We start from the raw sequence: 24570 nt of genomic DNA, 5'->3' as shown, positions 1-24570 counted from the left end.
TGGCGAAACCTCCGTAAGCCATACGAGATTCTTTTCATGGGCAAGAGCGGGAGGGCCCGGGCCCGGGGGTGGGGGTGGGGGGTGGTCTAGGCCCAGCTGCCGCCGACGCCTGAGGTTATAGGCTCATGCTCAGAACCCCAGGGGTCAAGTGGAGGCCCTGCTGAATTAGTTTCTGGATCCTGGGAGTTAAAATCCTGACTTTGTTAATTTTCTACAGCATTTTGGGAGTCTTGCACGATTGTCTAATGTGAAAAATGAAACTAGCTGATGTATGCAATGAAAGCATTTTTGCTTATGAGGAAAAGCAGCGAGGATTCATACGCCGAAGAGTGACGTTTGTGGAATTTATTTCATGTATTACTTCTTGGCAGAGAGCGTTAACTCTTTTCCTGAGTGAGATGACCACTGTCGGGGAGGAAGAGTTTTCCTCTGCCCTTCCACGTTCCTCGGCTGGGCTGAGGATCAAATTGACAGGAGACGGGTTAAGGGGAGAAGGTCGGAGAGAATTTGCACAGCACAGATACCTCCTGCACACATGGGAGAGACCTGGGAAAATGGGGTGACAACCCACAATGGCCAAAGCCATCACCTTGAATGCCCCCTCCACAGGAGATGTCGGGGTGGGAGGGTCAGTTGTGGGAGTTCATCAGGAAAAGCGCCGTGAATAAGTTGAGGGTGTTGTGCAGATTTAAAGCCAGCCTTCTCCACTGACGAGTTTCTAGAGAATTGAGTCACTCCCCCGTTCCTGGTGATGAGAGAGACACCCTTACTCGGGAACTTTCCTTTTACGTGGAAATAGCTCTCACAAAAGGGTCATTTCTCCTCGGTTTTCACGGCTTCTCCCGACTCCGGCTTCTTAAAAATAACCAGCTTAAAGTATAATCAATATGCCAAAGAGGCATATTTGCAGGTGGCAAGATTTGCTCCCCTGTGTCATTGAGGAATTTAACGAAACTTTATTGCCCAGTAGATACTAGGTATCGGATGTTGGTGGAAGGCTTGCAAAGCAGGCGTGGTCTTTGCCTGGAAGGTTTAGGTCTGTGAAGTAACTGCTGAAACACTTTCTAAAGACAGTGACTTCAAGGGGCGCCTGGCTGGCTCAGTTGATAGAGTACCCAACTCTTGATCTTGGGGTTGTGTGTTCGAGCCCCACATTGGGAGTAGCGATGACTTAAAAATAAAATCTTTAGGGGAGGCCGGGTGGCTCAGTCGGTTAAGCATCTGACTCTTGATTTTGGCTCGAGATTGAGCCCCGAGTCGGATTCCGCACTGAGAACACAGAGTCTGTTTGGGATTCTCTCTCTCTCTCTCAAAAATAAATTAACTTAAAAAAATATAAAATCTTTAAATGCAGTGACATCGATACAGGGCCTGGAGAGTTGCCTAGACGGAAAATAACAGCAGATGGAGAGCTCACTTGTGATAGCCACAAAATCAGGAAAACCCGCAAAATAACATTTCCTTGAGAGGGAAAGCAATAGTTTTAAGATCATAAAGATGTCCTCCGATCTCTCCACTGCATTAACCAATTAACGTGCAAAACTAGTGTTTTTCCGTCCATCTGGAGTATAAATCGGTGAGAAGATCTATAAAGAATATAGAGAAAGAGAACAATAATGGGAGATTTGACCTAATGTCTCTCAAGCTATAAAACCGTCTAATGGAGTGACTGAGACCCGTCAGCGATGACGGACACACGTGTGTGTGTGTGTGTGTGTGTGTGTGTGTGTGTGTAACAGTTCAGCACGTGATGAGAGCACCATGATAAGTCAGAGAGTTACAGTAGGTGTGCTTGAACCACGGGCTGTTTGGAAACCAGATCCCCCGGTCATATTACACATTAAAATATATACCAGTCGGGGCGCCTGGGTGGCTCAGTCGGTTGGGCACTGATTGGACTCTTGATTTTGGCTCAGGTCATGATCTCACGGTTGTGAGATTGAGCCCCGAGTCCAGCTGAGCAGGGAGCCTGCTTGAGATTCTCTCTCTCCCTCCCTGTGCCCACCTCCCCTCCAGAAAACAATATATCAGAGCAACTCCGTGTTTTAATGGAAAACAACACCCTAAAAGTTCTAGAAAATATAGGTTAACTACTAGTAAAATTATACAAATGTTTCTCAGCCTCGTTAAAAAAACCCACAGATGCTAATATGGCAGTAAAAACGTTCATAGATTCTGAGTCAGAGAAGACCATTCATCTATTAAATGTAAAAGCCAACGGCCAGAAAGCTTTGTGGCCTCTGATGAAGGGTCGACCGCTGGGGCACCTGACCGACTTCCAGGAAATAAGAGGACAGCAGCGAACAACCGGCAGGTGAAGGACTTAAAAGGCAGTTTACGGGAGAGGAGCAGGCGATCTAGGCCCGGGAAGATGCTCAGCCTGAGGAGAGTACAGGGCGGGGGCTGCAACCCTGCTGTCCGAGCTGGGCTAGTGGCTGCTGTCCCCGGGCTGGGAAGATCCTGCAGGTTGCTCGAAGGGCGGGAGGTGGTCGGGTCCACGCGGTGGGCTGTTACCCTGGGGGTCACCCTGCCCGCCCTCGCCCCCCTCCCCCACAGCTGTGCCCTCCAGGCCCTTCCGGCTCCGCAGGACCACCTGCCTTCGCTGTGGCCACGCTTCCTTATGAAATATGTTAAGCTTCAGGACTTCAGCTGCCTAAGTGTAAAGATCAAATTGTCTTTGTCCAGTGACTCATGAATCAGGCGGCTTCCCATCCAACAGGAAGGAGCTCCAAAGGGGGCGGTACAGAGAGGAAGGTTTTTAAAGGCAGGGACGGGTAGAAACGTGGAAGGTTTTCCCAAGGCAGACACGGGTAGAAACGTGGAACGTGTTCCAAAGGCAGAAACGGGGTGGGAAAGGAAATTATTAGTGAAGAGCGAGTTGTTTTGAGGCACGGCTGCCCTCGTACTGGGAACAGAAGGGTCCGCTGGGCAGATCACGTCGCTAGGGCTGACCAGGTGATTCCAGGTTGAGTGGCTGGTTAAAGGTTACCTTCCTGGAGGCCAAAACTGCGTTAGCGGGCGCCTGGCTGGCTCCGTCGGTTTCGGCATGCGACTCAACCTCTGCATCTCGAGTTCGAGTTCGAGTTCCACGTCGGGCATACAGCCTGCTTTAAAAAAAGCTGCAGTCAGGTTGGGTATGAAGTGTTGGTTTGCTGATGGGGAACTTAGCACGAGCGACTCCATTTTAGGCTTGTGGTTTCTTTTCTAATACTTCCTTGCTGACAGCACCCCTCCTTCTAGAAGGCAGGCCTGATTCGGGTGCCCTGGGGACCCTTCCCATAGAAGGTCAGATGTCTCCTGCCACCTTCTATGATGCCTGGAGGGTTGGCCGCCTGCCACAGTGGGGTCCTCCTGTCCCGTGCCACAGCGCAGCAGTCTGGAGCCCTGAGGATTCTGTGGCCTGAGTGTACGTAGGAGAGCCTGACCGCTTACGGGACAAAGGCTGCTAGAACATTGATTACCTGGACTGACTTTAGGCTTTTGTAAGACAGAAACAACCAAATTCAACGTTTGATTACTTTAACTATTAGAAATCTTTTGGTGGCAGATAACTGGACACCCAGCTCGGGTGAATTACCACGATAAGAGAAATTTGTCACTAACATAACTGGGAAACCCTCAGGTTGGTCTGCAGGCAAGGCTTGATCCAGGCACCTTGGTGTTCCTCTCCAGGTCCAGGTGTCGCCTTCCTGATGTCAGTTTCCTCCTTAGGGTCTCAGCAGCTGCCGCTAGCACTCTAGACCTTTCTACTATTTCTACAGTTATCCACAGTTATCCACCTACGATACAGTGTGCAGGGGTGAGAGGACGCCTCCTTTAGTGGCCTCTACAGAAGCAGGAGGAAGTGTCTCCGTCCCAGGGGAGACTTTCATCAAACCTCACCGGCTCCAGTTGGGTTAAGCGCCCATCGCTGTGGCCAGGGTGATGGGTTGGCCCCGGGAGCTGGAGTCGAGGCGATTCCTACTTGCGCCCGATGGCTGAGAACAGGGAAATTCAGGGACTATTTCCCAGGGGAGGAGGAGGAGTGGGAGAAGGCAGCTGGCCACACACACGGTCGCCACGGTGGCCCCCAGCCTCTGCTGTGTGTGGGAAAGAGCCACGGTCACTGCAGCACTGGGGGGGACCTTGCATGTGCTGGCCACCTCTCTGCGATTCTTGACCTGCTTTGTCCCATCCGGGCCTCACAGTGACCCTGTGATGTAGGGGTGCCTGTCCCCTGCGTTTTACAGATGGGGAAACTGAGGCACACCATGGCTGAGTAACCCACACGGGGTCACCTGGCCAGCCCGGTGTGTGTGGTGAGCTGTGTGGGAACTGAGGCGGCCCCCACCCACCCGCCGCATCCCCGTCGTGGCCCCCCAGGAGGCACCAGGCAGCTTGAGGGGGAGGGATGGTTCCATCGTGTCCCCGTGGGTTCAGAACAGATCCAGTCAGACTTCCTCAGCAAATCCAGGCGGCCCGTGGTTCCTGCGGGGAGAGGTCGTGCCACCCGTGCCCGTCGCCCAACACCTCTGTGTCCCCCTCGGTGGTCCCTGAGAAGGTCCCTTTGGCAGTCGGCCAGCTTGTAGTTGAGAGGCTGGTGGCACCATTGGCTGGGGGTGGGTTGGGCTTTGGTTCAGCCTGACCTTTCTGGTCCCCGTCCCAGACCCTGTCCTCCTCTTGTAGAGGCGCCCCCCCTCCCTGCCCACCGGCACGTATGCCTCAGTTTAGAAGGTCTGTGTCCTCACCCTGCTGGAGCTGGCAGGAGACGGCAGGACAGGCTCCTGCAGAAAACAGCCCTGGCAGGGCCGGCTTCCGAGAAGGAAGTGTGAGGCCAGCGGGGAAAGGGGACGCTGTCGTCAGTCTGAATTCCTAATCCCTCCCCGAGTCAGCCCAGGCTGGGGCTGCACTCCAACATCTCAGCCTTCTATCCGATTAGTGGGGCTCATCCCGGGTCCCCGCTGCAGTGCCCCCACCGGTCGCCCCCACACCCCGCCGTGGTACCTCTCCAGGGTCCCCAGCAGCAAACCCCCCCCCCCCCCCCCCCGTGTAACCCTGATCCAGCATTTGGGTGAGTGGACAGGGGCCGGCATCCCCGCAGACCCTGCCCCCCTCTGTGCTGTGTGTCTGAGAGGTTTGTGGTTTGTTTGTTGGAGAAATAAATGGGTGCGGGTTGTAACATCAGAGATGCGTTTTGATAAAAAGAAAAAAACAAAACTCCAAGAATCAGCAAACTAATTTTTTTCCTAGTTAATTCTCTTTGGGCAGGAGTGGGAGTAGCCTTTGTGTGTACACTAAGGGCTGGCGTGGTATAGTTTTTGAATCGAGGTGCCCCCGCGCAGCCTGGCGACGCCCTCCGCATCCAGAGACAGAACATTCCAGGCCCCGGAAGGCTTCTTAGCATCCCTTACTGGTCAGAAAACTTCAAAAAATGTTTTCATTAAATGTTAATCCCACAACAGAGGACATTTATGACGCAGACGCAGGGCTCACAAGGTGAACGCTCACCCCCACCATCCACTTAAGCATGGAAATCAGAACTGTCGGGGTCTCCTCCCCGCTGCCCCCAGCCCACTCCCCACACCCAGAGGTCGTGACCCGTGCCCTCGACTTCGGTCCGCTGTCTGTGTGTGTTCCCAGTCCGGGGAGTGTTAAAGTGTACATGTTCCTGACTGTTACGGTCTTTCGTTTTGCCTTGAGGCAAATATCCGTGCAAAACCACAGGCCACGACAACTAGGAACACAGACGGATAAAACCTTGATTTCTGGCAAGGGAGCGGTTTAGATTTTAGCCTGAGCCGTGTTGTCTCTGGTGTGCTGGTCCCCCAACTGTGGAGCCATGGACAGCTGCCTGGTACACACCCAGCCCTCAGATGTCTGTTAAGAGAACCAGAAGTCACCTGTACAAAGTATACATCTTGTTCTAGAAGGATTTGGAGCAGCTCATAAAAAGCACAATAAAATAAGAATATGAAAAGGAGCAAACAAGGTAAAGTGGGGGGAAAGACACGTTGCAAATCAGAAAAGTCAAAACCCACTGTAGGATCCGAGCGGACCCCGGCTCCGGGCTGAGGGGTGTGGGGTCCCGAGGGTCCCATGCGGGAGAGACACTGGCCGGCTGCAGAGAAACGCAGGAGGCTTCCCGAGGAATGTGTTTAATGAAACAGAAACGTTCGGGCACCTGCAGTGGGCCGGGAATTCTAGACACTGCAGGTGTGGCCGTGGACAAACAGAGGCTTACATTCTGGAGTGGGAGAAAATGAATGGGCGTCTAGTGACCGGAGGCCACGGTCTGGGAGGGCTCGCTTTCCTACAGAGGGTGTCAGGGACGTGGGGCACGGCACTGGAGGAGGGAGGTATCTGCAGGAGGGCCCAGCAAGGAGGCGTCCGGTCCAGTCTGTGCTGGGATTTATTTAACCGATGGAGATGCTGAGTCACAAGAGGAGGGGCCTTGCCGGGCAGGGAAGCTCCTGGGTGGTCAGGAGGTGGAATAATGATAGGGAAGGCACGTTCGAGCAAGTCTAGGATTGGCTAGTCCGAATAGTCCTGGTGAATTCTGGGCTGTAGGGGTGTCTAGTCCTTGGGAACCCGGCCCTGGGGTGATTTAGGGCCGAGGAGTAGTGGCTGAGGGAGGTGAGTCGGGGTGTGGGCTCTGGGTTGATTAGTTTGCCTACGGGAGGGAGTCTTCTGCCCCCTCTGGGAATGAGCTGGCCCTGGGAGGGGTGGTCGCCAGGACTGGCAAGGCCCCTAAACTGTCAAAGCATCATAAGCTACAGAGAAGAAAAAAACAGGATTCGTACCGGAGGCCAGAGCGGGACAAGCCCAGGATGAGGCAGGCAGGCAGTGAGCAGAGGCCCCCCGGCCACGCTTCGACTTTGATTCTGGGTGAGAGGTTTCTGGCCACTCGCAGACGGTATGGGCCCGGGGACTCTTTGTGGGACGGACGAAGCCATCTTGGTGGGCTTTGTGTCTCTCTGACTCGGCCCGCACCGTCTCCTCCAGGAAGCCTTCCGGGCTAGGGACCCCGTCTGAGATCCCCGGCCCTCGAGCGCCTCTGTCTTTGGCGTTTTCCACAGGCTCAAACGGTCAGTAGTCTGTCGCTCTTACTAACCCACTGGCTTCGCGGGGGAGGAATGCGTCCTGCTGTCTCGTTCCTTGTGCCTGGCACAGGGTTCTTTCCAGGTTCCTCGATCAGTCAGTGTGCAGCTCGGCTGAAGCAAGCCTCGAGCTGAGTCGGAGAAGACTCTCAGAGGGCCGTGGGCCACATGTCTGTGCAGGCCGCCTTCTGCCGAATCAGTGGTTCTTGGCCCGGCCGGGGTTCGAACCCTCGGGAGGCCTAGTGGCGATGCTGCGGCCAGGGCCCGGTCAGAGCAGAGCTGGTCTGCTGCCCCCCAGCAGCCCCCCTGCCCCGCAGCGGCTCCTTGGAGATGCAGAGTCCTCCCGGGTCCCCCGCACCTGCCCGGTCACCATCCGCACATTAGCAAGCTTTCGAGTGCTCCGTGGGCCCTGGGACGCTGGAGAAGTCATCGCCTTCAGTGACCTCTCTAAAGCCTCTTTCTTGCCCCACGACGGTAGTTGGGGGTCTGTGGTCAGACAGGCCAGGAAATCTCGCTCCGGGGAGGCCCCATGTGTCCTGCTGGCTGTAGGCACACCTGCAGGAGGTTAGGATTCGTGGAGAAAACCCAGGCCCTGACCCAGGACGAGGCCGCCCCACCCCATGTGCAAACAAACCCCACCTTCCCTCACTGTCAACGGGGACTCTTCCAGGGCGTATGGGCGGGTGGGGAGTCCCGGGTCCACAGCAGGTTTCAGGGGACTTACGAGCCACTGGCACTTAGTGAACCGACCAGTGTTCATTTGCTCCAGAGCTGTGCCCCTCAGCGAGGTAGGGCACCGAGCCCCCCCACCTCCCGCCGGGTCCGCGGAGGGTCCTGCCACGGCTGCTCCCCGCGAGCCGTTTCTGATGGCGAGGTTAGGGTCTCCGGCCACTGAGCAAGCATCTCCGGGCAGGACGCGGCTCTTGACGCTCCTGTTTTGTGTCCCGTCTTTTTCTCTCTCTCTCTCAGCGTCGTGTACGAAACACATGCGACGTAGGAGTGCGATTCGTGGAGGCCCACGCTTTGTAACGTTCAGAGACCACCCTTTAGGGGCGCCTGGGGGGCTCAGTCCCTTAAACGTCCGACTCCTGGTTTCCGCTCGGGTCATGATCTCACAGTTCGTGAGTTCGAGCCCCAAGTCGGGCTCCTCGCTGACAGTGCGGAACCTGCTTGGGATCCCCTCTCTCTCTCTCTCTGCCCCTCTCCCACTCCTACTCTCTCTCCCTCAAAATAAATAAACCTAAAAAAAAAACCAAAAAACAAAACAGACCACACTTCCAGGGATGATGTCCCATCGGAAGGAGTTCTGTGTGAGCTTCTCAGCTGTGACTTGGCAGAATGACGTGTGTGGCCAGCACTGCCTGGCCCCCTGCCCCTCAGCTCTGCCCACCGCCCCCGTCCATATGCGTCTCTGTTTCAGTCTTTCCGAGATGAAGAAGGGGCAGATTTAGCAGGTACAAGGGGAGTTTGGTCGGGCGAAGCTTTGAATGCTTGAGACATTGAGAGAAAATGGGAGGAAAACGTTGGGAGAGCTTAGTGACCCCAGGAACTAAAATCAGCGTCTTTTTCTGTTTAGAGAAAAAGGAAGAAAAGGAGTAAGAGAAAGAAACAGAACGGTTCCGCTTCCGTGGAGCTGGACTCCTTGGTGGGGGACTCCTCGTGCCCTTGTAGCGTCAGCTCGCTGGCGAACCCCGGGTTCCAGGACACAGCCCCACCCCAAAGCCGAGATCTGCAAGGTGGGGCGACCAGCCAGCCTCGCCAGCCCCCGGGCGCCGACCCGACCCCCCTGGAGGGCCGTGGCCACCAAGCGCCCGTGGGGCACGCCGAGGCTGGCGGCAGCCCTCTGCACGACCAGACTCCGGGAGGGGCCGTCCCGAACGGGAAGGAGCACGACACCCCCAAGCCTTCCAAGGCCAGCGGCCTCCCCCGGGAGGGGGCTGGCCCGACCGCCTCTGCCAGTAAAGACCATCCCGGGAAGGACGGTGCTGCTTGGGAGCGCCCGATGCCTGACCCGGAGCCGGGCTCGGAGCCCCAGAAAGAACCGCAGAGCGCCGGGCGGCAGGCCGGGGCCCGGGCCCCCCGGGTGAGTCGTTGGGGGATCCAGGAGCGAGCCTACCTGCCCTGACCGTTTGCTCTCCCAAGCAGTCCCACGTCGCCTCCCTGCCCAGGAGGGGCACTGGGGACTCGTCCCTGGGGACGGTGCCCCTCCCGGAGCTGCCGGCCCCTCTGCTGGGCTGGTGGCGGCCAGTGCTGGCCCTCACGCCATCACGGCACCCGCGCCCTGACGTCCGGGGCCTTTGTCTCCTCCAGGAAGATGCTGCTGTAACCCGGCCCGCTGAGCCCGTGGAAGGGGCCAGGAAGGAAGGTAAAGCCAAGACTCAGAAAACGAAACAGCCGCCAGCAAGCACCCCTGCTTCCTCAGAATCCCGCCAGGTAGAGCACCTCGTCCTTGGAAGCCTCCCCGTCCTGCTGTCTGTCCCACTGTCTGCCGCTTCCGGCCCCATTCCTTCCAAAGCTCATCCTTCCTTCAGTCGTTCGGTGACACTCTTTTGGGTGCTAGAGATACAGCCGTGAAGGACACGTGGCTCCTGCCTTCACGGCTCACATTCTCCGTGGGGAAAGGTGGAAAGCACAGTCAGGCGTGGGGAGTGGCAAAGAGGAGAGCAGGGTGAGGGGAGAGAGGGCCGGGGGTGCGTGCTGAGAGAGCATGGCCGGGCGAGGCCTCTCCAAGGGGGTGCAGGTGGAGCGGAGATCTGAAAGAGTGAGGGGCAAGCCATGTGGCTCTCTGGGGACATAGCCGAGGCCAAAATGGCAGGTGCAAAGGCCCTGTGGCAGAGTGGGGGGGGGAGGGGCTGTTTAGGGAAGAGTAAGGAAGCCGGTGCCCCCAGGATCGAGTGAGGGCAAGAGGGGCCGTTGACAGGATTGGAGGATTCCCGGAGGCTGTGGCGGGTGGGCCCGAGGGCGTTGGAAGGTTCTGAGCAGGGAAAGGACGTGAGCAGCCTGGCTGTTGTGAGAAGCCGTCACCGGGAGGAGGCAAATGTGGCAGCTGATCCTAAAGACTGGGGCTTGGTAACTTGTTCCAGGAAGCTGAAAGCAAGGACAAGACGGCCGCCACTGGAGAGAAGACAGGTAGAAATGAGAAGGCCAAGCCAGAGGATCCGAAGAAGCCCGAAGGGAGTAACAGCAGTTACGCGGCTGCTGTGAAAACTGGCAAAGAGCAGAAGAACCCCAAAGCGGCAGTGTGTGAAGTGAAGCAGAGGTAGGGTGTGAGCCCTGGCGCTCGGGAGCAAGGTCACAGCCTGCCCCGGGGGCACCAGTGCAGCCTCCCGCCACCCCCACACTGGTGCAGGGTCGGATGGTCCCGGGTGTCCTTCTCGGGGACTCTTCTGGGAGAGGCAGGCGGGGGGGGGAGGGGGGGGCAGGGTCACACTCCCCGGTTCCTCGCTTGCTTATGTGCTCTCTCCCACGGCCCCCTGGGGACCCGGAGGCCACGTGGGCCACGTGGGCCGACTCCGGGGCAGAGACTGGCACCACCCGGGATGCTCAGCAGCCCCCTCCCGCCGCTGCCCCCAGCCCGGCACGGCCGGGCAGAGATAGCCCCCCACCCGTGCCCACCTCCGGAGAGGGGCCCCCACGGCGTGCGGTCTGCCTGCAGCGTGGACGCTCTCACGCTTTGCTGGGGTGGGTGTTCGCGCACCGCCGAGAAGCAGGGCGTGCGCACATGCGCGCAGGCACGTCTACATCCGGTGGGCGTTTCCTTTCCCGGCTTCGCCGCAGCCCGCCGAGCCTGCAGGAGGGGGTCACGCTCTACTTCCACGCGGTCGTCTCGAAGCACTTCGGGTTCGACCCCGCCCTCCACAAAGTGTTCGTCAGGGGTGGAGAAGAGTTCGGGAAGCCCAAGTGGACTCGGAACGTCTGTGAGATGCACCACGCCAAGTGAGTACGGCCCGCGCTCGCGGGGAGCCCCTCGGGGACGCGCACGGGGCGCGCAGTCTCTGATCCCGTTTTTCTTTTTTAAAAAAATTTTTTTTTTCAACATTTTTTATTTTATTTTTGGGACAGAGAGAGACAGAGCATGAACGGGGGAGGGGCAGAGAGAGAGGGAGACACAGAATCGGAAACAGGCTCCAGGCTCCGAGCCATCAGCCCAGAGCCTGACGCGGGGCTCGAACTCACGGACCGCGAGATCGTGACCTGGCTGAAGTCGGACGCTTAACCGACTGCGCCACCCAGGCGCCCCTCTGATCCCGTTTTTCAAGGCGATCACCCGTTTACGCTTTTGGAAACTGACTGTTTGCAAACACATACCCCCTGCCGCGTACTCCTTCGTCACGTGTCACTCCGGCCCCACGGAACGTGGGTTCTGTCCGGAACCCGTGTCTCCTTCTAGAAGCCTCCTCTTGGGCAGGATCGAGCTATAGCTTTGGGTCTGCACTCCGTGCTGCGTTAGAGGAGAGCGAACGTTTTCAAAACGGGATTCTTGGGGCGCCTGGGTGGCTCGGTCGGTTGGGCGTCCGACTTCGGCTCAGGTCATGATCTCACAGTCTGTGAGTTCGAGCCCCCCGTCGGGCTGTATGCTGACAGCTCAGAGCCTGGAGCCTGCTTCCGATTCTGTGTCTCCCTCTCTCTCTCTCTGCCCCTCCCCTGCTCATGCTCTGTCTCTCCCTGTCTCAAAAATAAATAAAAGAACATTAAAAACAAAAAAAAAAGAAACTTTAAAAATGCAATTTGTTGGGGTGCCTGGGTGGCTCGGTCGGTTGGGCGTCCGACTTCGGCTCAGGTCACGATCTCACAGTCTGTGAGTTCGAGCCCCGCGTCGGGCTCTGTGCTGACGGCTCAGAGCCTGGAGCCTGCTTCCGATTCTGTGTCTCCCTCTCTCTGTGACCCTTCCCCGTTCATGCTCTGTCTCTCTCTGTCTCAAAAATAAATAAAAACGTTTAAAAAAAAAAAAACAAAAAAAAACGGGATTCTTTTCCGGGTAACGGGCCGGTGTCCTGTCTCTTCAGAGACCTGCGTGAGAACGGGTCCCTCGTGGAAGGCAGCGCCACCCTTTCCAAACAGCACCTGGATAAGCCCATTCCTTACAAGTACGTCATCATGCGAGGCAAGGGCCAGGTGGAGTACGAGTTCATCTACAAACGTCAGCAGAAGGAGGGCGAGTTCGTCAACCGCTGTCTGCACGTGAGGTCTGAACTCCTGGGCTCGGGAGGTGAGTCCCGGCCGGGCGCAGGGGTGCGGCCGTTCCTCTGCAGAGGGGGCCCGTGTGGGTCCTCGTCACATGCCCCCCCGCCCGCCCGCCCCGGCCCCTGCTCCACATCGAAGAAACCCGAGTTGCGAAGCACGGGTTTGATCAGCGTGATGGAACGCTCACTTCCGATGGTACTAGAAGGGGATTTCTACAAACGGGCAAGGGAGGAAGGTGAAGCCGCTGGGGGTGAGGGGCCGCAGGGGGCCGGTGAGCAGGCGCAGGGCGGGAGGACCCCCAGCCCCGGAGACGGAGAGTCAGACCTCCGCCCACGGCGCCCCTGCTGCTTGGCATCCTGGCCGCCCTCCCGTCTCTCCTCCTTTCTCTTCTTTCTGTCTCCTTGTTTCCGTATCTTTTCTTCCCCTTTTCTGTTTTCCGCTCATTGCATGCAGCGTGTGGCGTGTGCGGACCGGGTGTGAGTGTGGTGTGTGCGTGTGTGTGTGTGTTCTGTGGATGATCTCGGTGGCCTGTACCTTCTCTGCGGCCCGGTGCCTGGTCTCGCAGGTGTGTGCGCGCGTGCCGAGAGCACACGGTGTGCGGGGGTCTTTGTGCGCGTGGTAGAGAAAGCCGATTTCACAGCGTAGTCCTTTTTAGCAAGGTTGGCGTGTCCGCTCCCGAGAGGCCTCAGTCTGTGTCTGAGTGGCTCCCCTTGCAGCTCGACCGTCAGGGCGGTGGCCGGCTCACCGTCAGCACTTAAGGGGAACGGGCGCCCAAGCCGGGTACGTGGGACGGGGACGGAGCTGAGTGCCGGTGACCGATAGAAGGACTCACGGGAAGGCCTTCGCTGGCTTTCCGAGAGTCAGGAGGTCATGGCTGGAGCCCAGGTGCAGGGCCCCCCGCGGCCGACGGCATCACGGGTGATTTGGGAAGGGTGTCTGGAAGGTGCTGGGAACATGGTGACTGAGGGTCTGTGCTTTGCTCCATGCAGTGGGGTCATAGCTTATCTGCATTAATTTGAGTAAAGGCGGGTTTCCTGAGTCCCCAGAGAGGGGGGACAGGTGGCTTCCCCCCTTCCCCCCTGCAAGCGTCCCCGCAGAGCGTGAACCACAGCGGCCAGGCCGCCAGGGAGGAGGTTCCCGGCTGCAGGCCGCGCCCCGTCTAGAGACCCAGGCGGCGGGAGCGCGGGCCGGTGGCCTGGCATGGGGACCCGGTGTGCTGTCCCCTGATGTGGCCCCTTCTGTCCTGCCGGCTCACGTGTCTGCTGGGCTTTCATTGCTGGGTTTTATTTCGCGGTTTTTCATTCCGTCTGTGAGTGACCACAGTGGTTCCGTGAGCCCTCCAGCATCAGTCACCACTGCCGTGGAAGGGTGACTTTGGCCACCTTCTCCCATCTTTTCTGTTCACCTTGTTTCCGTGTCGGTCTTGTTCTGTATTTTTTCTGACTTTTGTGTCTTCTTTCTCTTTTCTCTAGCGGGTTGGAACTGAAACATTTCTTCTGGTAGATTCTGAGAGACGGAGACCACTGATGTCCCTCCCTGCCCCACCGTCCCAGGGTCCAGGGTGCCCCTTGCTCTCCACGATGCGGGCCTGACCAGGCCTGCAGCTCTTCCCTCACCTTCTGTCTGGGGCGTTCTTGAACCACTGAGGGACCCACCGTGTCCCCAGCATGGGCCCACGTGGGCCTCTGGCTGGTGGGACGCAGAGAGCAGGAAAACCACTTATTCCAGGCAATAATTTCAAGTCCTCGCCGGGCTGGGATGGAGTGGGGGCGGGGTGAGCGGGGACCTCCATGCAGACCGCGGGAGGCACAGAGGACCTGCTCTTCCAGAGACTTCTACATTCTGCATCTGGTCACACGAGGAGCAGCCATGCCCTCGGCCCTTGCCCTGCGTCAGGCCCTGCGTCCAGGGCGCCGTCTAGTCTGTCGTGGGGCCCGCACTGTCCTTCATGGGGCGAGCATCGTGGTTCCCAGTACAGAAGAAATACCGCTTGCCTGGAGTGACTTAGCCAGATAGTGCTCAAGGGCCGGTGACTGTGGTTTCGGGATCAAGTTCTCAACCGCCGTGTGATCGTTTTCTAAGGAGCTCATGTACGAAGCGTGCTGAGCCAGCTGGTTCAATAAAAGGTGTTTCAGATAGATTCCGAACGGCTGCATCGTGTGCCCTTGGGCCCCCCTCCGATCACCTTGGGGCGACTAGGGTGTCCGTCCTAAACACAGCTGTCCCCCACCTGGGCCCAGCTCCCTGCTGGGTATCCGCGGGCAGGTGCACCCGTGCGCCACCCGGCTGCCTTCCCTTCCTTTGCCTCGTCCGTCGGGCGCCAGCCTCCCAGGGAGGGGCGTCTAGGTCAGCGTGTTCGGACGGTCTGCACTACAGCGTCTTCCTTCTTTTGCTCTTAGAGTGGCACCAGTACGACGATATAGTTTGCATGAAGCCCCCGGGGCTGATTCAGAGGGTGATGGACCATTTGACAGACGGCACGAGGAGGGAGCTGGTGAGGGGGAAGCAGATCGCCGCCACCATCATGCTGGACACCATTTTCAGCATCCTGCAGATCTGGGACGCCATCAACATAAACAGCTTTTTTACCCAGTTGCAGCAGTTTTATTCTGTCGTGAGAGTGCCCATGATCTACGAAGGCCGTGAGCAGCCCTGGAGCGCTCTGCAGTACGACGAGAACGAGGTACCAGGTGTCCGGGGTGTCCCCAGTGGCTGTCTTCCCCTTCTGGGCGGTCAGCTCTCCCCCTCCCCCACTTCTTACTGGCCACGAGCTGCCCTGAGGAGCAGGTGCAGGCAGAAGGACCTCAACTTCCCTACTCTCCAAGCACCACTGCCTGGGGATTTTCTTCCTCCTTCACCCCCTCCACTTCCCCGCCTGGCCCCACCCCTACTCCACGCCTGGCCCCACCCTTCCTCCACACCTGGCCCCACCTCCTGCACTGGCCCCGCCCCTCCTCACCTGGCCCCACCCCTCCTCCCCCTCTGGCCCCACCCCTCCTCCTCACCTGGCCCCACCCCTTCACCACACCTGGCCCCACCTCCTGTGCTGGCCCTACCCCTCCCCCGCCTCTGGCCCCACCCCTCCTCCACGCCTAGCACCACCTCCTCACCTGGCCTCTGGCAGAGTGGAAAGAAAGAGTGGGAACCCTTCTCCATCACCCGTCCCACCCCCCACCCCCACCCCCCGCGTTGTGGGAGGGCCCTGGCAGTTTTGAGACAGACCTGCGGCCATGCCTGAGGTGACAGTTGGGACCTTGTAAGCGTGGGGGGCCCCCTCCCCCATGCAGGGTTCGGGACTGCACCCTTGGTGGTGGCTCCCATCAAAGGCCCGGGGAAGTGGGGGTGCCCAGGGTCTGGTGAGGAGGCAGGGCAGTGGGGTCACCCCTCCATGGGGCTGTGTACGCCCTTCATAGGCCTTGGCCCCCCGCCCAGGTGGCATGGAACAGAGGGCGATGATGGGGCGGCTTTCACACCCCTGACACCCACAGCCCCACAGTTATGTCTTCCTTCCCTCCTGGGGTCAGGTGAAGAAAAACCTGTGGTGGTATTTGAAAAAGCGGTCCGAGCCATTTCTGGAAAGAAGCGGGGACCTTCAGCCTGAAGACCACCCAGTGAGGAGCAGACTGAGAATGGGACTGATCCTCCTGTTTTCGGTGGAAACATTTGACTTACCCATGCTGGAGGGTGACCTGGCCTGGCTCTGTAACCTCCTTTCTTTGCCCGCCTGTTCGCCTGGCGACCTTCACCGTGACCTCAGCCACATTTTTGAAACACGTCTGAGGTATTGTGTGTGTGCGTGCGGGTGTGTGGGTGTGCCTGGGTGTGTAGGTGTGTGTCCAGGAAAGAAAGACTGCCCGTGATTTTACACATCCGTCACTTCAGTGTTTATTTGTCTAGACTTTTTCCTCATATGTATTGTCTTCACTTTTATCACTTTTCTACTGGAATATCTTGCTTTTTTTTTTTATTTTTTTTTTATCTTTTTTAATGTTTGTTTATTTTTGAGAGACAGAGAGAGACAGAGTGTGAGCGAGGGAGGGGCAGAGAGAGAGAAAGACAGAGAACCTGAAGAGGCTCCAGGCCCTGAGCCGTCAGCCCAGAGCCCGACGCGGGGCTTGAACTCACAAGCGGCAAGATCACGACCTGAGCCGAAGTCGGACGCTCAACCGACCGAGCCACCCAGGCGCCCCTGGAATATCTTGCTCTTGAGAAGCTTTCTGGTGTATCACGCCTTACTGTCGACCCAAATGAGACTTTTTTTCAAATTAAAAGGAAACGGGGCGCCTGCCTGGTTCAGTCTGTGGAGCCTTGATCTTGGGTTTGTGAGTTCGAGCCCCACATTGGGTGCAGGGTTTCCTTAAAAATAAAATCTTAAAAAAACAAAAGAGGGAAAGCATTTTATTCGAGCCCACGTTCCACCACGAGAGCACGTGTGCCCCCAGGAAGGAATGTGGTATAGGGGTATGTGTGTTTTTTTACATGAAGAGTTACAGATCATCAAGACAGTCCAGAAAGTTACAGACTTCATGTGTTTAGTATGTGCAAGACTTATGGGAACCGGGAGGTGTTTTTTTTTTTCTTTTTTCTTTTTTTTTTAAAAAAAATTTTTTTTTTTTAACGTTTATTTATTTTTGAGACAGAGAGAGACAGAGCATGAACGGGGGAGGGTCAGAGAGAGGGAGACACAGAATCTGACACAGGCTCCAGGCTCTGAGCTGTCAGCACAGAGCCTGATGTGGGGCTCGAACTCCTGGACCACGAGATCATGACCTGAGCCGAAGTCGGCCGCTTTTAACCGACTGAGCCACCCAGGCGCCCCTCTTTTTTCTTATTTTTATGTTCGGAATGCTCTTTTCTGGTTATTTAAAAGCAAATTTTTTTTTAATGTTTATTTATTTTTGAGAGACAGAGTGCTAGCGGAGGAGGGGCAGAGAGAGAGGGAGACACAGAACCCGAAGCAGGCTCCAGGCTCCGAGCTGTCAGCACTGAGCCCGAGGCGGGGCTCGAACCCACAAACTGGGAGATCATGACCTGAACCGAAGTCGGACGCCTAACTGACTGAGCCTTCCAGGCGCCCCTGGTTATTTATTGACTTACTTTAAAAGCCAACGAACATTGTGTGCTGGGGGCAGAAACAGGGCCAGCCTTTGTGTTTTGCCGAGTCATGTTGAACGTGGTAAATGCCACCGTGTAGCTTCCCAGGGAGCCCAGGAGCTGTGTCCACGAGCACGGAAACTTGAGAATTTCCTTTATCAGCCCTGCAGGCATGTGTTTGAGAGGTTGGGGTTCGAAGATTGACTACAGGGCTCGCCTCAAGGGCGTCTGCGGAAGCAACGGGGGTGTTCCCCCTGCAGCCTCTGTGGCCACATGTTCAGTTTCGGACACACAAGGGTCCGCTGAGCTGGGCCAAGGGTGCTCTCGGTGTGGAGGCTCCGGCCTGGCCCGAAGGAGCTTGCTTCTCCCTGGGTGGCAGGGGCCACCTCGGTGCCCTCGATTACAGAGCGCTCCTGCAAGGTCTTCTCCGCGGCTCTGCGCATGGAGCTTGCGGGGAACGGAAGGTGGGCTTCCTTGAGCGATGCGTCTTATCAGGACATCTGCTTCTCGGTTTTACAAACTTGAGCTACCCAGCGCAGCTCTGCGTGTTTTAAGAGCCAGGCGTTGGTGACACACGTACAAAGTTTGTGCAAGGGCAAAGCTCAAAGAGCCGGCCAGCACCAGTATCTTGCGACCGTAGGGAGTGTGCCCTGTATCGTTTGCACGTTTCTCCTTGCGCTTACAGAGCGGCTTTATATGGCTTTGTATCTGGATTTACTGTAGCCGGAGGGTCTGGGCTCACAGATCACGCAGCTTTCCCAAACCTCTGTTCCCTCCACTGTCAGGGAGGATGGTCGGTCGCTACGGGGCTTCAGCGAGAGCCTGATGCCGGGATGGGTGGGTGCCAAGGGTGAGCCCCTACGTCCCTGGCAACCATATTTCTCCCGGGGTTGGTCGCTCTTCTCGGCCACCCCTGTCTTCTGCTTCTCGTGCGAGGGGTCATCAGACCCCCCAGGGCAAGCCACTGGCCATCCTCAGCTCGCTGTGGGCTCTCTGTTCCCTTCCCAGGTGGCGGGTATTCCTGGTCAACCTTTGCCGACAGTGCATAGAGAAGACGGTCGACCTCTGGGTGCTCACCCTGCCTGTCCTGCACCACTGCGTGGCACCAACCCCTCAAGGAAAGGACTCCAGGATACAGCCTGAAGACACCTGGGCGGCCCTGGAAGGAATCCCCTTCTCGGAGTTCCGGGAAAAAAAGGCAGATCGGTAAGTTGGAGAGCCACACTTGTGTCTGTAAGTCTTGGGATGACAGCTGTGCTTCTAGAACCTTCAGTAGGCTCCCCCGTGCACACATTCCTGCTTTGGGCAACACTTCTTTTAAAATGACTTCTTCGGGGGCGCCTGCGTGGTTCAGTCGGGTAAGCGTCCAACTCTTGGCTCCTGCTTAGGTCGTGACCTCACGGTGCATGGGATCGAGACCCACGTCAGGCTCCCCGCTGACAGCTCAGAGCCTGCTTAGGATTCTCTCTCTCTGTCTCTCTCCCCCTGGAGCATGCTTGCTGGTGTGCTCTCTTAAAATAAACATGAAAAAGCTTTTAAAAAAAAGATTAATTGTATGTATTTTAAATACCCTTCAGTGGTGTATAAACTGTCTAGAAGAAATTCAATTGTTAACAATGGAAAATGACAAACACCAGCCTTGGTCTTAAAGATCTTGTCTTTCAGGCAGACACGGCCTTTAGTGGGTCACGAACCTTTATCAGATGTTCTTTGTAACCCTTCTGTGACTTCTATGGCACCTGGCTTTATGTGCCTCCCAGCTGTCCCCTTCTGGGGTGTCTCCAGTACAGTGTCACCGTATAATGTCATGATTTAAGGACCTTCACTGGGTCCACTTGGACTGTTTGATGTGGAGCGTTTACTTACTCGCTCATCAAGATGCTTCATCCGTAAGTCGCTGCAGCTCCTGTAGAAGACAGTATGGAGGTTCCTTAAAAAGTTCACGGTGGAGGGGGCGCCTGGGGGGCTCAGTAGTCGGCTGGGGGTCCGACTTCGGCTCAGGTCACGATGTCTCGGTTTGTGAGTTCGAGCCCCGCGTCGGGCTCTGTGCTGACGGCTCAGAGCCTGGAGCCTGCTTCGGATTCTGTGTCTCCCTCTCCCTTGGCCCTCCCCCACTCATGCTCTGTCTCTCTCTCTGTCTCTCAAAAATAAACATTAAAAAAAGAAATTAAAAAAAAAAAAAGTTGACAGTGGAACCACGATATGATCCCACAGTCTCACTTGTGGGCGTCTGCCCCACGGAGATGACATCAGGATCTCAGAGACACACGTGTGCCCCCATGTCCACTCCAGCAATATTCACAATAGCCACGGCGTCGGGACAGCCTAGTGCCCACCGATGAGCGGATAAAAAAGTTGGGAGATACGCCCAGTCACACACACACACAAATTTCCGGGTAGAAGATGAAGAAGTTTTGGGAGCCCGCTCTACGGCCTGGTGAGTGTAGTTGGGAGGAGTGTATTAGACAGGCTTCCGTGTCGCTAAGAGAGTAGATCTTCACTGTTCTCAGCACAACAAAGAAATCGTAACTCTGTGAATTGATGCAGGTGCTGGGTAGAGTGAAGGTGGTCAGTGTATAAAGGTGTCAAATCCACACACTCCACACCTGGCACACAAGGGCTCTAACCCAGTTACAGCTCCATGAAGCTAGAAACAATGCTTAATTCTTAGTGCAGTTTCTTGCCGTGGTAAAAAGAGACACGTCCTATAATTTGGCTTTTTAATCATTTTCAGCGTAGGTCAGCGGCATCCCCCAAACTCACACGGGTGTGCCGCCCCGGCCAGAGCTTTCTCCTTGTTCCCACGTTGAAACTCTGTCCCTGTTAGGCAACGACTCTGTTTCCCCTGCCCGCACCTGGTAAGGCCCGTCATGCTGTCTGTCTCCGTGCATTTGCACACGCCAGGGACCTCTCGTCAGTGGAATCAGCATGTTTGTCCTTTGGAGACGGGCTGATTTCACTCAGCATCGTATCTTCAACTTTCATCCGCTTTGGTGAATTCTTTTCTTTTTTTTAGTGTTTATTTTTGAGAGAGAGAGAGCAAGCTTGAGCGAGGGAGGGGGAGAGAGAAGGAGACACAGAATCCGAAGCAGGCTCCAGGCTCCGAGCCGTCAGCACAGAGCCCGACGCGGGGCTCGAACTCACGGACCGCGAGATCGTGACCTGAGCCAAAGTTGGCCGCTTAACCGCCTGAGCCACCCAGGCGCCCCGACGTTTAAATTAGTTTTGAAGTTTGGACTTTATAAGTCTCTTCTGACATTACTTAACTCCGTCTGTGTCTGCTGATCCCACTGCTGCTCCTTCTCTGTCCCTACAGGAGTCACTTAGTTCAGCTCATGGGAGAGGAAAGGCATTTGCTGAACGTAGATGAGTATCTCTTCCGGTCCTGGTTCAGTCTGCTGCCCCTGCGCAACCTGGTTCACTATATGGAGAACTTCATGGACCATCTGAGCGTCTTCCCCACTTGCGTCCTGGACTGCCTCCTGGGGACGTGGCACCGGCTTCAAAGGCTTACAAAACTCTCCTTCAGCGACTTCGAGGTCTGTTGTCCAGAGCAGGCTCTTGAGGCGCTTAGCAAAAGCAGATCAGAAGTGAGACGTTCAGAGCCTGTGATCCTTCTTTTCTGCGGTCCTGGCAGGACGAAACACTTAGAAGCCAGAGGCCTGGGTGGGGTGGCTCTTTGCCGGGGCTATGGGGCCGCTCTGATGGCAGTTCCTCTGCTTCCGGAGAGTTCCCGAAAGCCACGGCCGGGAGGCGTTCAGGCTGTGCAGTATGGGCGGGCGGACGGGGTCGGGGCTCCCCGCGTGCCGCTCTGTCACAGCTGCTCCCTCCTGTCCCGTTTTGGGGGGCGCGGGAAATGGTCCAATTTTAAATCCTGAATTTCCCTCGTGAGACGATAGAAAATTGGTTCTCGAGTACCTTAAAACTCGTTGGTAGAAAGAAAGAAAGGAATCCATCGTTCTGCTCTGTTCACGGCGGGTTTTCTGGGTTCTGTTTTCGCGAACGTGGAGGCGTCACTTTGACTCTCCTGTTTGTTTGTTTTTTTCTTTTTCTTGGCCACCCCAGAACACCGAGAATACGTTTCAAATGTTGCTTCACCTCCTGGACATTTATCAGGACAGGTAAGTAAAAAAAGCGAACTGCGGACTTTCTCCTGCACGAGGTCACCCCCCCACTGACCGCGGGATCAGAAGGTCCTCACCCACCGCCTTTTTGAGCTGTCAGTGCTCTTTTCTCCCACACGTTGTCTTCCATCCGTATCCAAACGATCACCGCATTGCATACCCATGCTCGTGTTCCGCATTTCTTTGACGTCTGGTCTCTGCATGGTTTCTTGCAAGTCAGGCCAGCTGAAAACAAAAATCGAGGACGGCCTCGCATAGTGACCACATGCTCCTACAAATGTGTATGACCTCTGACGCCGCGAGGGGCGCCACACGGAAACACACACGTGGGGGGTCAGGTGTTTCCTGAATTCTCGGGACACTTGCGGTACCGCCTCCCCCGGATTCTTAGGGTGTTCAGGGTGGGGGCGTCAGATCGCCATTAATGTCAAGCCCCAGTGGCCCCGGGACCTCCCCCGAGCCAGCCACAGAAGCACCCTCACAGTGCCTCTCTCATGCCCCCTGCTGCGCCTCGCCCCCGTTGGCTCTGGCCATGTGCCAGCCAGGGACGACGGGGCCCGGTCCCCACAGAGCTGGAAGAGACCCCATCCACCGCACCTGTTCTTCCACTGTCTTCGCTCCCTCTCTCCCTGTACCTTTCTGATTTTTTTCCCAAATTTATGTAGTACCTTAATCTGCGGTGACACACGTCCCTAGCTTTTTTTTGCCTTACTCGTAGGGATTTGGAAGGGAAGGAACGCATCATGGTTAACGGGTACTGTTGTCTCATTTCTCCTAAATTACTTCAATGATTTCTCTTAACTCTTTGCGGGGTAGGATTCTTGAGGAGCCCTTGGTACAGTCCTACTTGACTGTGTGCCTGAAACTTCACGAAACTATCTGCAGAATCACAAAAGACCCAAAGTTTTATGAGCTGCCTGCCTTATCTGCCGAGATTGTTCGCAGAATTATTGTACTTAAATCTCTAGTGGTAAGTGGAACCCACACACACAGTGTCGCACCCACGATAACTGGAATTTCGAGCGGCCCCAATTCCAGGAGGGAGATCGGCTGGCTCTAGGATTGCTAGAGGGCCACAGAATGGGTGACAGCGTCCTCAGAATGTATGTTGGGCACCTGCCCTGTGCCGGGTTCTGTTCTGTGCACTGAGGATGTTTTGGTGAGCCGGCGTCTGCACCCTTACCCTCCGCGGGCTTCCACTGGAGGGAGGGAAGGAGGCAGGCAGTGCAGGGGTTAACTCCAGAGCAGTGCGGATGTGTGCCCAGAACGCACGTCCGGGCGTGGTCTTTCCCACTTGACCTCGTTTCCTGCACACTAGTACCTAACTACAACGGCTAAGTGCACGCACCCAACATGCACACCTCCACGCCTCTGCACACAGGTGCGCGCCCTTGTGCCTCCTCCAGGATCGAGCTGTAGGGAGACCCCGGCGCCCTGCCCCCTCTCCCGCTGCACGCCTCCCAAAGGGAACCCTCTTCTGTTTCCTGCCGCCCAAGATGAGCTTTGCCCATCTTCACACACTCTGCTTCATGTGCCTGCTTGCTTCACTCACCCCTGCATGTCTGGGACTCACACCCCTCCTTGCTCGTGGCAGACCTTTCTTCCTTTCTCCGCGTTGTACTCTTAGTACACTTGAGATCCTGGGCATCACCCTGCAGGTGATATGAGACTTTATGTTTAGACTGACCGTTTGCTTGCTAACCGGAGTAGGAGCCAGAGCTGGGACGTTAGCGACGTGAAAGAATTCCGCGTGTGTTTTGACTTTATTCTTTTAATTTTTCTTCTTTCAAATACCTGAGACACATTTTATTTTATTTTTTTTATTTAAAAAAAAAATTTTTTTTTTTAACGTTTATTTATTTTTGAGACAGAGAGAGACAGAGCATGAGCGGGGGAGGGTCAGAGAGAGAGGGAGACACAGAATCTGAAACAGGCTCCAGGCTCTGAGCGGTCAGCACAGAGCCCGACGCGGGGCTCGAACTCACAGACTGTGAGATCGTGACCTGAGCCGAAGTCGGCCGCTCAACCGACTGAGCCACCCAGGCACCCCCTGAGACACATTTTAAAATAAACGTTGGTAAGATGATTCTGCTGTTGTTTAAACTTTAATCACGGGCAGGTGTCCACTTCCATAAATGTACGTGAAAATACGTATATACGTTTTCCCGCAGAAAAAGCTCTTACATGGTGGTTGGACTCTTAAGACCAGTGTAATCTACAATATGGTGAAAATATTCTACCTCAGCCATAGAAACAAAAAGCCTAGCAAAACTGAACTGAAAAGTGTATGATCAGTTTTTAACAAGCTTTTGGGTGGGTCCTGACACAGGGGGTTAAGTGCATTGATGGGACACCAGATGCAGAAAGGCCAGGAGTGTGGGAATGCTTCAGACTAGTGCTCGGCCTTGGGCTGTCCACGTCCTGCCCGTCTCTGCCCGGCCCTGTGCCCGGTGTAGGTGATGGAAAAGAGAAGGGGGCCTCGTGGGGGCCCCCCAGGGAATGTGTAAGTGTGGCACAGGTGACAGGCGGTAGGCTGGAGTGTCCGTAAGGTGCCGTGGGAACCGAGGGCAGGGCTGGGGTTCCTACGAGGAGTGAAGAGCCCCCACAGGGTCGGGGAGGAGGAACCTCGCTGTTCTCAAGGGCCCGCGGGGAGTGGAGTGTGGTTGGAGATGCAGCCAAGGTGTAGAGAAGGCCAGATCACAGGGCAGGCACACCATGCTTGAGCTTCTGGATTGTTCTAGAAGGTGCTGTGCCATTCGGGGATTTCAGGCAAGGGCGGGCGTGTCCCAATTTTCAGCTGAGAACCATGGCGCCCACTTGGCATCCACTGATCCGGCGCTGGCCGGGTGGGCCTCCTCCCCCCCCCTTGTCTTTACGGACAGAGCCCCCTCCTGCCCTAGGCTGGGTACAGTCCCCTTCATGTGCCCAGAGAACACCTGGCATTTTCCCCACTAGGCACCTACGTGCTTAGCGAGCAGATGCTTGCCTATCTGTCTGTCAGCCGTTGCCCGCTCCTCCACAGCATCAGCTTGCAGGGCAGGAACCCAATCTGCTTGGCCACCGGGCAGAGGGGTGGGGGGGCATGTGGTGGC

General features: G+C 56.3%; 1 protein-coding gene across 3 annotated transcripts in view; it reads left to right on the top strand.

The window, feature by feature from the left end:
* Nucleotides 1–24570, top strand: part of RNF213 (ring finger protein 213) — a 105141-nt gene that overhangs the window by 12931 nt on the left and 67640 nt on the right. For all 3 annotated transcript variants that reach the window (XM_058703593.1, XM_058703594.1, XM_058703592.1), the window contains 11 exons: nucleotides 8653–9159; nucleotides 9387–9509; nucleotides 10160–10335; nucleotides 10854–11012; nucleotides 12083–12285; nucleotides 14660–14943; nucleotides 15785–16041; nucleotides 18363–18560; nucleotides 20671–20893; nucleotides 21420–21475; nucleotides 22295–22448. In XM_058703593.1, coding sequence (XP_058559576.1) covers nucleotides 8653–9159; nucleotides 9387–9509; nucleotides 10160–10335; nucleotides 10854–11012; nucleotides 12083–12285; nucleotides 14660–14943; nucleotides 15785–16041; nucleotides 18363–18560; nucleotides 20671–20893; nucleotides 21420–21475; nucleotides 22295–22448 — 2340 coding nt within the window. The remainder of the gene's footprint in view (nucleotides 1–8652; nucleotides 9160–9386; nucleotides 9510–10159; nucleotides 10336–10853; nucleotides 11013–12082; nucleotides 12286–14659; nucleotides 14944–15784; nucleotides 16042–18362; nucleotides 18561–20670; nucleotides 20894–21419; nucleotides 21476–22294; nucleotides 22449–24570) is intronic.

This window comes from Neofelis nebulosa, chromosome 16 (assembly GCF_028018385.1).
Source record: "Neofelis nebulosa isolate mNeoNeb1 chromosome 16, mNeoNeb1.pri, whole genome shotgun sequence".
Taxonomy (NCBI): domain Eukaryota; kingdom Metazoa; phylum Chordata; class Mammalia; order Carnivora; family Felidae; genus Neofelis; species Neofelis nebulosa.
Note: the sequence above shows the minus strand (reverse complement) of the source record. Positions and strands in the feature narration are given on the sequence as shown.